This window comes from Stegodyphus dumicola, chromosome 8 (assembly GCF_044657685.1).
Source record: "Stegodyphus dumicola isolate Sdum_Otavi_A_Nest chromosome 8, ASM4465768v1".
Classification (NCBI taxonomy): Eukaryota; Metazoa; Arthropoda; class Arachnida; order Araneae; family Eresidae; genus Stegodyphus; species Stegodyphus dumicola.
The window spans coordinates 51,427,899-51,440,018 of NC_140775.1; the positions used below are offsets into that span (position 1 = coordinate 51,427,899).

Consider the following 12,120-nt stretch of genomic DNA (forward strand, 5'->3'; position numbering starts at 1 on the left):
TAGTCACCTATTTTATGTGTTCCGATTATCGTGAAGATATTTTCTTGGCCTTTTCAAACATTTTAAAAATAATTACCAAAAATTCCTTGCATAGATAAAGAAGAAAGAAGGCCCTATACGTGCAACGCGTCTATATACTTCGAAGGGACGTTTATGCACTTCAGATCGCTTATGCACAACGGTTTCTGTAGGGGGAGAGGGGGCAGTGTGAATAAACTGTTTTCCTTGCTTCTGTGCTGTTCACCGATGAGTCGTGCTTCGTAAGAGAAGAAATCTGCACTTCACAGAACTCTCCTGTGTAGTCGGTCACCCATACAACACGAGGTCGTTCAAAACACAGCCGTTTTGCAGCAAATATTTAGCCAGCGTTGTGAGGAATTACCTCATAGGACGTTACTTGGTGGCAGCAGCTACTTAATAATATCGGAGCACATGTTGCCACAATTTTCGGAAGACAATCGTCCTTCTATTTCGATGCTCAGCAGGATGAATCCCAGAGCCCATCTGAGCCGCTACTTCTGTAACCACATAGACATTACATTTGGCCAATAACGGATCGCATATATTTATCTGGTGCATTGGCCTACTCGATCACTGGATCTGTCGTGCTCATCTGCGGCAATATGTAATGTGGGCGTGTAATATGTAATGTGGCGTGGCAATATGTGGTGTGTGAATTTTCTGTTGACCAGTTTTATACATCATAGTAGCTGCCAGAAAAATCCAAGGCATGCCTGGAATCTTCCAAAATATTAAAATTTCTTGCTGCAGAGGTGTGATACCTTCATTTCAGCTTGTAGAAGAAACATCGACCACTCTCTTTTACCTCTTATTTTTATGAATACATATTTATTATTTAAATGCACATTTATGTGATGTCCTTTCATTGCTGGTATTTTTTTGATGTTCATGTAAATGTCATTTACGACATTGCATTGCTAAATTATTCCGAATCGTCTGAAAGTACCCTGGCCTTCCTACAAGTTTTGTTACTCTGGTATTGAGACACACAGTGTATGCTTATCACTGCTATGAAATCGCTCAGAATTTTTGAACTCAAAATTTTTGTTTCACTCCTGTCAAGAATTTCTTCAATAAAAACTGTAAAAAATAAAGGCACTGGAATTTGAACCTACTTTGATACTACATACACGCAAAAATATTAATTAATATGCTTAAATGAATGTAAATAAAATTATTGAAGAACAATTGCTCAAGGATTCTAGAATCGAACATACAATCTCTCAATTAACTTGTTGGGTATGCATTGCATAAGAAACGTACATGGGAGGAATATCATTAATTTCATACAGACGACTGAGGATTCCAGATGAATTTTAGTATTATGAGATAAGAATTAAGAAATATATTCTATTTAATATTAGCATATTAAACTAAAATTTAAGAGAATAATAAAGGCATAAAAGCATATTCAAATGTCATGTTTTCATATAATATATGATGTTCTTCAGTATAGTTTTTATTTTTATTATTGTGTCTTATTAGTATAGATGACTGAATATTAATTAGTTGCCTTAATTTTAGTGTCTTATACAACGGATGACCTAATTTTCGACTGGGAACTAGACACACCTTTAGTGGTAGAATCAATTGAACTGCCCCAACACAATCTTGTAGACACGACGTTAGGGGACTGCACGAAGGTCTACTCTACAGGTACTTTTCTTAAGCTATGCAATGATGAAGTGATCCATTTATATTGCATTTCAATTTTGGTTTTTACATTTAACTATTAAACACGAGAAGTCGTTAATGTTCCACTGTAATATTTCCAGATTTTTCTCAAAAACATACATTGAAAGAAAAATATTTGATTTCATTATATTAATTGCGTTTGTCTAATTTAACTCAAAAATTTGTACAGATTTCAGAATAGGGGGGACGTTAAGGTTAAGGATACTTAAAATCTAATTAATATTTAGAATTTGTAGACATAATTTAAAATTCGCGATTGCCCCACACATACGCCCAAGGAAAAGTAATAGTCTTTTAAAACCTAAACAGACGATTGCAGTTTTCTCTCTATATCATGGGTGTCTAAAATGCGGCCCATGTGCAAATTATGAAAGTATTTAAATTTACACATTTTTATTATAAAAATAAATGTTTGAATTTGATTCATATATAATCAATTCGTAAGCATTTATTTTTAAATAAAAATTTAAATAAAAACATCTTAGTATGTCACGATGTATTAACTGCAAAGTGATATACAACTGAAAGAAAAATTTGAAAATGTCTCTTTACTGGAGTTTTATAAATATTACCTACCCCCACGATAAATATTCTAATTTTTACAATCATGCTTTATTATTGTCTTTTGCTTTTGGCAGTACCTATATATGTGAACAATGTTTTCCAAGAATGAAGCATACAAAAAACAAAAATAGGACAAAGATCACTGACAAACATCTTGAAAATGCATTGAAAATTGCAACCTCGTCAATTGAACCCGATATCGATTTGCTTGTTCAACAAAAACAAATTCATCCCTCTCATGAATTTGAATTTTTTCCATCTTTATGAAATTCAAACTAAATGAAACGAAACTTTTACAAATTATCAGAACTTGTACAGTATTTCTTTTAATCTGCTTGCCAAACATGACATGTCCTGAATAGACAGAGAGTTTGACTACAAACTATGTCTTATGGAGTGTAGAAAAGATGACAAGATGAGAAAAGTTAAATTACCCTTTATTTTCCACGATATTACAGGCGCTCCCGCACTTCGGGATACAAAGACCAACCACTTGTGGTATGAACATAAAAATATAATGACTACAAACTAACTAAAAATAAGAATTAACTTCGAGTGTCTTACACAAATGGCTGACACTAAGACTGGCCTTTTAAATTTCTACGCATGTTGTACGCAAACTGCGGAAAACTACAATACGTCTTTAGCTTTCAAGAGGACTAACACCTCTGGACTTAAAGGCAGGAACAGTTACTTGAAGCTCGCGTGAAGTATAGTCGTAAAAGCTCACACTCTCCCCATCTAACTCTGTTCTCGGCGGCAAAAAGCTACAACTTAAATACTTAAGCGTTAGCAAGTACAATTTGCATAAACAAATTAACGCATTTATTCTGCCCAGAAGTGGAAAATAAGAGAGGATAGTAAAGTTTTAAAATAAAAAAATAAACTAATAATAAATTTTGTAAGGATTTTAAGTTAAAATCCTTACAAAATTAATAATAAATATGTACCTATACATATCTAATTCAAATTTTAAAAATTAATAATAAAAAGTTAATTAATTTTAATAAAACAACACAGAGCTAATTTTTATTTCAATTTGTTAAAAAATATTGTATGTGTAGCCTCGCATTTTTTTTTCCTCTTCAAACGGTCATAGTTTAGACACCCGTGCTTTAGATAATAAGCATAGCATCACATAGTTGGATGTGCAATGTACATTGTCTCTGGAATTAAAATTGTTTTTCCCTGATACAAATCAGTTCTACTGCAATAGACTATGCGGACTGGAATTTAAAAAAAAAAGACTATTTTCAATTATGAGGGTCTTAACAAAAAGTGTTCAATCTTGTATCAGATGAAAAATTTAGTTTACCCTTAGAAGTCGTAATCATGAGCATACATGCACTTATATTTCGGAACCGTGTATTAATAGAAAATAAGCTACATAAGTTGTAGAGACATTAGGTAATTTTGAAAGAAGGAGTCATGAAAAATGAGCAATGCCCTCGCCGGGGCTCGGACCTCTCGAATACGCGCGGAATGGGCTGACCATGATACCATGAAGGCATGGCAAAGGCGAGAGAAATACCTTATATACTCCCCTTTTTAAAGGGTGACTGAGGATTAGGGAACCCAGTCGTCAGATCCTGGTGGTGGAGAATCATCATCCACCACCTTGTTTGGTTCGGACGCCACTGTAGAGAAATAAGATTATTTCAAATGCAGGAATCATGTAAAATGAGCAATGTGCTCTCCGGGACTTAAATCCCGGACCTCTCGAATACGCGCCAAGTTTGTTGATCATCACCACGAAGGCATGCTAAGAAGGCAGGAGAAATACCTTATAAAGTATGATCCTTGAGGCAGGATCTTTTATAAACTTTATTTCTTTTTTATTGCAAATATTTTAAAGAAGTCGAAAATGAAAGGAAAGATGATTGTTAGGATGATAAATATGACAAAAGTAATCAAATATTACAATTTTACTACCTAGTAAAATAGTGTTCTTGAATCTCTGTAGACGTGAGATTTTCTTTAAGGTGTCCCTATTAAAAAGACATAAAAATTTCCATGCGGTGTGAACAATAGCCGTATTTCCCAAGAGACTAATATATCTTATCAATAAATATTTCCCTAAAACGAGTTATATGCTAATACATAGCAGTAACATGCAGTTTATACATCTTTGTTAGCAATGATTTAAATATTTTCAAAATATAATTTTCAAAATCTGAAGTACTTAGATTATGGAAACTATTATTTGCTAACTTACAAAATCATTCTAGCACAAGACAGCGATTTCCTTAATGAAAGGGAAAAAAATCGTTTATTGTCATGAATATCAAAATAAATGAATTCCCTATTATATCAAATTTATCATCCCTTTAATAATTCCTTCTATAAATAAATTTCAGAAGTGAATTTAATTATAGGAATGAGAGCTAAAACAATGTACTAATTTAGTTTCACAAGAAATGGCATAAACAAAAATTACATATGGTAGTCATTGATCATACCTCACTAAATTTCATATATTTTAATTCATAGCTACTTTGATTAAATCAATTACAGCATCACATTTGTGTACCAACGAATTAATTTCGTATGACATATTATATGCAACTTACAAACGCAGTCAATATTTCATAGAAATGTTATTACTTAACATTTTATTATTGAGCATATGTAGGTAATATTTTGTTCCGCATACATAGCATCGAGGTTTTGGTCTTGCTCCTTTAAACTTAGATTTATTATGCTGTATGTTGAACTCTTAGCTATAGTAATTCCTTTCTAAATCTTTCAGGTAACTTCACTTGCATACAAGTTGTTTTCACTCTTAAGCGTCGACTTGGGTACTACATGTTTCACACCTATATCCCAACTTGTCTTATCGTTATTATGTCATGGATATCATTCTGGATTAAACCGGAAGCTGTGCCAGCGCGTGTGACTCTTTGCGTCACATCCCTTTTGACGTTATCTACCCAGCACGCGCAGTCACAAAAGTCTCTTCCACCGGTTTCCTACATCAAAGCTATCGACATCTTCATGTCCTCTTGCACGGTGTTCGTATTTGCTTCTCTGATGGAGTATGCACTGGTGAACATTCTTTTAGGAGAAGGTGCTGACGGATTTCAGGAAGAAGAAATTATTCGGCAACATCAACAGCATCAGTCACAGACTTGCTCACTAGCGAAGCAGACGCCCAATATGATGCTTGTACCTAAATTAACGGTATTTAGCAAATATTTTGTTATATAAAAGTCATTTTCCATAGTATTCTAGATTAACTTCTTAAATAATAGCATTAAGCATTTTCACATATATTTAATGTTAAGCATATGTTAGTTTTTACTTATTGATATCCAAAATTGCAAGCATTATGATGAATGTGAATGCAGAATAATTAATAGCATGAATTTAAAAGTAGTCGAAAATTAGATGGAGGAAGAGAACTAATATTTTTAAACATCAGACAAAGAAATTTGACGAATAACACTTCATTGCTTTACGATTAAATTTAATAATGTAATTTTTTTCATTAATTTCTCTTCGATTATCGATCAGTTAGAAATAATACAGCTGTAAGAAAGGGTCAATATTAGTATAATATAACTTTTTGTGGTGCCTTTTTTACCTTTAGTAATATCCTAATCTAACTGATTCTCTTTGACTAATGATTAATTTGCATGCTTATAAATATAATTTCTACAATGACATTCTGTTGAATATTTCACGATGATGTAGAGAGGTAACTGAAATATTTGTGAATATTATGACTCTGCCATTATGTCGAATCTTAGTTTTAAGAGCACAGGTTTTTTTATCTTCTTACAAAGCATTTTAAACTTATCTTTCTTTCTTATTAGGAAGTTCTTCCCAAGGTGCCGAATTGTCCTAAACTACCACCTCCTACTTGCTCCAGGTACCGCCAAAACAAGCACAGAGATAAAGCGATGATGGTTGATAAAGTCTCAAGGGTAGTTTTCCCACTTTCGTTCGTGATACTAAATACTGCATATTGGTCAGTGTATCTGGACATGGTTTGAGAAAATTTCCCTTTTCTCTTTCCACTTCGTTTTTCCTCATTGTAAGATCAATCAAAGAAAAGAAATTTTGACGGAAAATCTATTGCTATTTGTAAATTTAAAGTACTTATGTAACCTAAAAGGAAAGAGTTAAATTTATACGACTGGTTTCTTTCAATATAATGAAATGTGTAATATTTAGTCACTGTGAACTGTCTGCCTAACTTCAAAGATATTTACTGTTGGTTATTTCAAGCTATGTAAGGTGTTCAGTCATTAGAGAACATTTGCGTTTCCGGAAAGTTTGATCTGCTATTAGCAATTCATCCAAAACTTACATTTCTTGCATTCTTCAAAGATGAAAAATATATACATATAATTCCTAATACTTGTAAAATTAAGATGAACTTAGTGAGTTTTTTGTTGATTACTCGATATTCTGAATTAGTTTCATTAACATTTTTAAAGATATTTGTTATTATCTTATTATGTTATTCTTTCTGTTTTTAAAAATAATCAAATATGTTCTTTTTTTTAATTTTTCAAAAAATATATCATTGTGTGAAAACTAAGGGAAAAAACTTTGTATATATATATATATATATATATATATATATATATATATATTAATTAATTAAACTTAGATTTAAGAATAAGAATTTTTACGAAAAATGATTATAATATTGTCTACGTCAGGGCCAATTATTCTTTATTCATTGACCGAACCAAAACCATTTAAGCCTTACAGTTTGTAATTTCAGTAGTGTAAAAACATTGTTTTAATTATAGGTAATTATCAATGGCAGACTGTGGTAAGAAAACATCGTAAAACAAAATTGGTCATGTTTGTCGATGTATCATGAAAATCTTAACATGCAAAGTGTTAGATAAACAAGATTTGAAGAAACAATGCGCAAATTCTAATAATACGAATGAAAGAAAAAGAAAATGAATGTTTATATAGCAAATTCAGGAATATTATAATTTAATAATAGAGGCACGAAAATCTAGCTAAAAACAGCTTTCAATATTGCAAAATTTGAAAGGAAATCTATACTTTACTGTAGGATTTCTTCAGCCGAGAGCAAGATACAGCCATGTGGTACAACTCTTGAAATTCTGAAGCTGTTGTACAAATGTTCACTATGCTAGATCACTGGATTAATTGTTCATAGTAGTCTTTTAAGCTTTACAAAAAAGTATTGAAATGTGTTTAATTACAATGTATTAAAAAGCTATCTAGCAGAAATGAGCGAAGTACTATTTTGTGGTTCTTCCTACAGTAAATGCTGGAAATGGTTCTTATTGGCCTGAAGGTGTGTCTGAACAAGCATCTTCTCATATTGTCAAAGTTATGCAAGAAGGTGAAGTTTATTTAAGGCGGCTTGTTAAGGCATGTTTTGCTCCACTTGTTAAGATATCTTCTTTAGATTTTGCTAAATATGAGTGATGAATCAGTTTAATGTCTCCGCGATCAAAAACATATTTAGGTAGAAATTTTTCCAAAGGTTCTTCAACAGGTTAAACAGGAGATTCGTTAAATACTGGCGGCGAATCTGCCGAATATCTTCCACGGCCTGAAACATAGAGAAGTTGTTTCATTTATGAAACTCTTTGTGGAGGGAAATCTGTGTAATTTTTGTATGAGTGTAGAGAATCTGTTAAAAGTCCCCCAAGGTCCAATGGCATTACTGGATAAGTGAAGTATGAGAAGAACTAGAAACCATTACCTGAAATATGTCAGAATACGCTTCTTTTATCGAAATTCCCTGCTAAGGTGAATTTTGAGATTTGTTGAAAACGGGCAGCAGAGCAGTTCAATATCCCTCAAAGGGGAAGACCTTTTTGAACAGGTAGCAGATGAAAATTTATAACTATACTTTTGTTGAAACAGATAACAAGCTTTGTACAACCCTTGCTGCTCTATTCCTAAAAATTAGCGTTTCTTTTGTCGAAATCTTTCTGCAGTATAAATATATGGATTTACTTAATGTGGGTTGTTATACTGTCAGATATCCCTCAGGAACTGAAAGTACGTAAGAAAGACATTTTCTTGTTCTTGAAGATCTTCAGTATGGCTATTAGGATTTGTTGGATTCGAGTGATCAATGTGTTTATTTGTATAACATGTATGCAATAAATCTTGGGGTAATTTGATCCTATTAAAATAAAGGAGTTCTTCCTCCCTTAAGAAGTGCGTACTATTTTATACAATAATGAGCAAAAAGAGTAATTCTTAAACTTTTTTCTAATTTAGTTGTGACGGAATACTTAGCGAATATATTACGGCTTGTTTTCTTTTCTGACTTTATCCGGAATATTAGAGCTGTAGAAGATTTCATAAGCACATCTCTCAATTTATACTAAGGATTTTACTTTTTTCTACTAAATATGTCTACGGATGTTAAAGGTGTACCATGATGCAAATGTTAAGTAAAGTGGTTTTAAAGAGTATACTGAAAATATAGTTTTGAAATCTATTTTTGGAGAGATATCTGCTGAGGCTGTGATTTTGATGATATATCAAGACGAGCAAGATATAAAGTACTGCCTTTTTAATTGTCATTAGTCTGAGCATGCACGAGATTTCGTCCATATGATCTGGTTCAAGTCATCTAGAAGGACCATTGACATAGACACAGTTAGAACTACTGCACTACTGAAAAGGTGATGTTCTGACCTCAAATGGGATATTTTTTCCACATAATTATGTATAATAGCGGGACATATTCCGCATTACTTTCTGTAAAACTCAATATTTGTCTTTCTTGTGATATGTTTTTAAATAAAATATATGAAGGCATGCAGTTTCATCATTTTTTCAAACGCCTAATTAGAACAATTTTATAACTTCTCAGATATATATTGTATATACTTTTTATAAGTAATTCTTACATCCTCTAGAGATCACATATCAATATTAGACCGTAAAGGCTACTTACTAACTTACTTATCTTTCACATAATTCTTGAAGGGTTTAATCAGGTGCAGCTTGCTGTGAAGCAATAACATCGCCTACAAGATGAGGCTCCTATTCCCATGAGCAAAATCATACCAAATTGTTATATGTAGCTCCATCTTTGGGCAAAATTTGAGATCAGTTTATATCCTATCCACGAAAATTACATCTTTAGCTTTGTTATTAATTCTTAGTTCCTTAATATAGTTTTTCAACCACGCCAAACAAGTAGGAAAAAAATAAAAATATGCGGTCTAAGTATAAAAAGACTGCAATCAAAATACAACCACCACAAAAAGTCAAATATAGGAAACTCAAATGTAAAAGATGATATAAAGGCAAAAACCAAACAAGGGTTTTACACTTTTCGTGGTATCTGTATCTTGGTGTCCCGAGAAAGTGTAAATAAGTTTAAAATCTTAAGTTAGATGCCCAATCCCCCACAAGATATGAGCGAAAGCAGTTAACTAAAATCTATTATTAAAAAACTATTTTTTAATCTAAAAAAATCAAAATTATACAAAAAGAATAATGACAAACGTAAACACAAACTAAGCAAAATATAAGGTACCAGTAATGGTCGCTGGACTTGTCCAGATTTCCTGGGGTATGTGAATGTAGTTTGAAATGGTAAAAGATAAATTTTTAAAATGCAAAATTTTTTAAAAACATCAAAAAAATTTTAAATGCAATAAATTATACCAAAATCCCGAAAGCTAATGACAAGCTTACAGGTATATGTCTGATATACAAGTTTATAGGTGTATGGCGGACTATAATTAATTTATTTCCAAAAAACGTAAAATCGTCAACCAAATGAAAAATCTGATTATAACTTAATTAAATAATTTATAACAACCAATAAATTAGATAAACGAAAACCAAACTATTTAAAAATATAAGTTATTCTATCTTGAAATGCTGAGAAAATTGTACTGAACAACAAATATAAGACAATGGTTACAAATCAGAAACATTACCCGAAAAAAATATAGTTCAGATTGAAAAAAATGAAACGCTTTTATTAGAGGATGTTAAATGGCGTTAGGGAAACTAACAATAATTTTTACAAATTATAAGTAATAATTGATATGCATAATTGTAATATGCTTAGCGACACTTAATGACAATAAAAACTCTATAGACTCTTTTCCAGTGCAGCTAGAATAATTCTTAAAAATAATTCTCAAAAAGCTGATAATTATTTTCAAATATTCTAAAATTTTTAGATCTTTTCAAAGATAACATTAAAATAATTACACTTAATCAAAGTTCAATATAATTTAATTTCAGTGATAGTAAAAATGTGAATTCTTTTTTAACACAAAAGAAATCTATATGAAACGTAATACATTAAATATTTATTATTTTAGTATTAGTCCGACATATTCTGGATAGGAAGCTTCGGTAGTCTCCGAAAGTAACCTCAATTACATTTTTTAAAATTAAAGGCTCAATTACATTTTTTAACCTACCAATAAGTATCTGTTTCTTTATTGCATTCGTGTTTTAAACATTCGGTGTGTTCTTTTAAGCGTGTGGTTACATATTTATAGCTTCTAAGTATTTCGATATCTTATTTTCTTCTCTGAGATATGCCAAAATAGTGTAACGGATGTTATATAATTTATTTAATTTTATCGTTCTAATAACTGTTTTAAATATATAATGAAGGTAATAGCTAGGTGCTATCCAACAGAAGTAAATAATAAAAAGGATACTTGAAACCGCCACAATGCTTAGTCGCCGATTTTGGCAAATTTCATTATTGTTACGAATTTCGTACATATAACGGATAATTTTAGTGAAATTATATGTGAAATTGTTGTATTTTTCCATATAATGCTACATGAAACTCTAGAGAAGCGATGCTCTGCCGGGAAAATTAAAGTACAGGGGCAAATCTATTTAACATTGAGTAAATGCCTATCTCGTTAATTTGGCGAGCTATCGCAAAGCTAGCAGCGGTTAAATTAGCTCTCAGAGGGGAAAATTACACACAATAGGGGAAGGGGAAAATTATGCGAATATTTTAATGGGAGGGAATGCGCGAAGAAATACGATATTTATGTCTGAAATACTATAATGAAAAATAATTATTCATCAAAATTAGTGACATTAGAGTGATATTAAGAGCTGAATAATACTATGCAGTATATAACATGTGCACTGAAAGGAAATTTCTATAAATAGCATGCAATAGTTTTAATAAATTTGTAATGAAGATAGAATGCTCTTATAAAACCACTCCGATTTAATAATTGCAGGAAAACAAAATCGTCTAAACGAGAAAAAAATTAAGTATCTAATTAGACAAACTCAATTAGTTTATATCCAAATATTAATTCACACCCTCATCCATGAAGTAACCAGGCATGCTAATTTTACATTCTGATTTCATATGCCTGCTGAATTTCAAATTTGCGGTATTTAAAAAAAAATGGAAAGATGTTTTTCACCTAAAACCCATCTGATTCTCTGCCAGAAGTAAATCATTTCTCAACTCATTCTATACTTATTTTTTCTCCGATAAAAATTTGAGAAAATGATTAAAAATAAAAGTTTTTCCTCGCTCCAATATTTTTATGCGAGGTTTTATTTGAAAGGTTCTCGTTCGAAAGGTAGTGACAACTTTTCCGATTATAAAAATATTTTGTTTTTCAACTTGAGAACCACGGGAATTGAACCACGGGAACAACCTCACATTTACTTGGTTATCTGATAACTATGGCACTGCCGCATTTTTTAAATCAAATATTCAAAAGAGAGTGTTAAAAAGGTAAAACTTTTGCAAGCTTCGGGGTCACAGAGATCTCGTTAATAACTACGTTGGAGTAAAAGATTCACTATTCGTTGAAATAAATAAAACGTCACACGAGTTAAAGCTCAAGACAAAGCAGAGAAAAA

General features: G+C 31.6%; 1 protein-coding gene across 1 annotated transcript in view; it reads left to right on the forward strand.

Annotated features, from left to right (window-relative positions):
- The window catches only part of LOC118183420 (glycine receptor subunit alpha-2-like), a 440,072-nt gene extending 430,988 nt beyond the window's left edge, over nucleotides 1-9,084 (forward strand). The window contains exons 8-10 of the mRNA XM_085821849.1: nucleotides 1,546-1,677; nucleotides 5,030-5,460; nucleotides 6,096-9,084. Of these exons, the coding sequence (XP_085677975.1) occupies nucleotides 1,546-1,677; nucleotides 5,030-5,460; nucleotides 6,096-6,275 (743 nt within the window). The 3' untranslated portion in view covers nucleotides 6,276-9,084. The remainder of the gene's footprint in view (nucleotides 1-1,545; nucleotides 1,678-5,029; nucleotides 5,461-6,095) is intronic.
- Nucleotides 9,085-12,120: the final 3,036 nt, after the last annotated feature.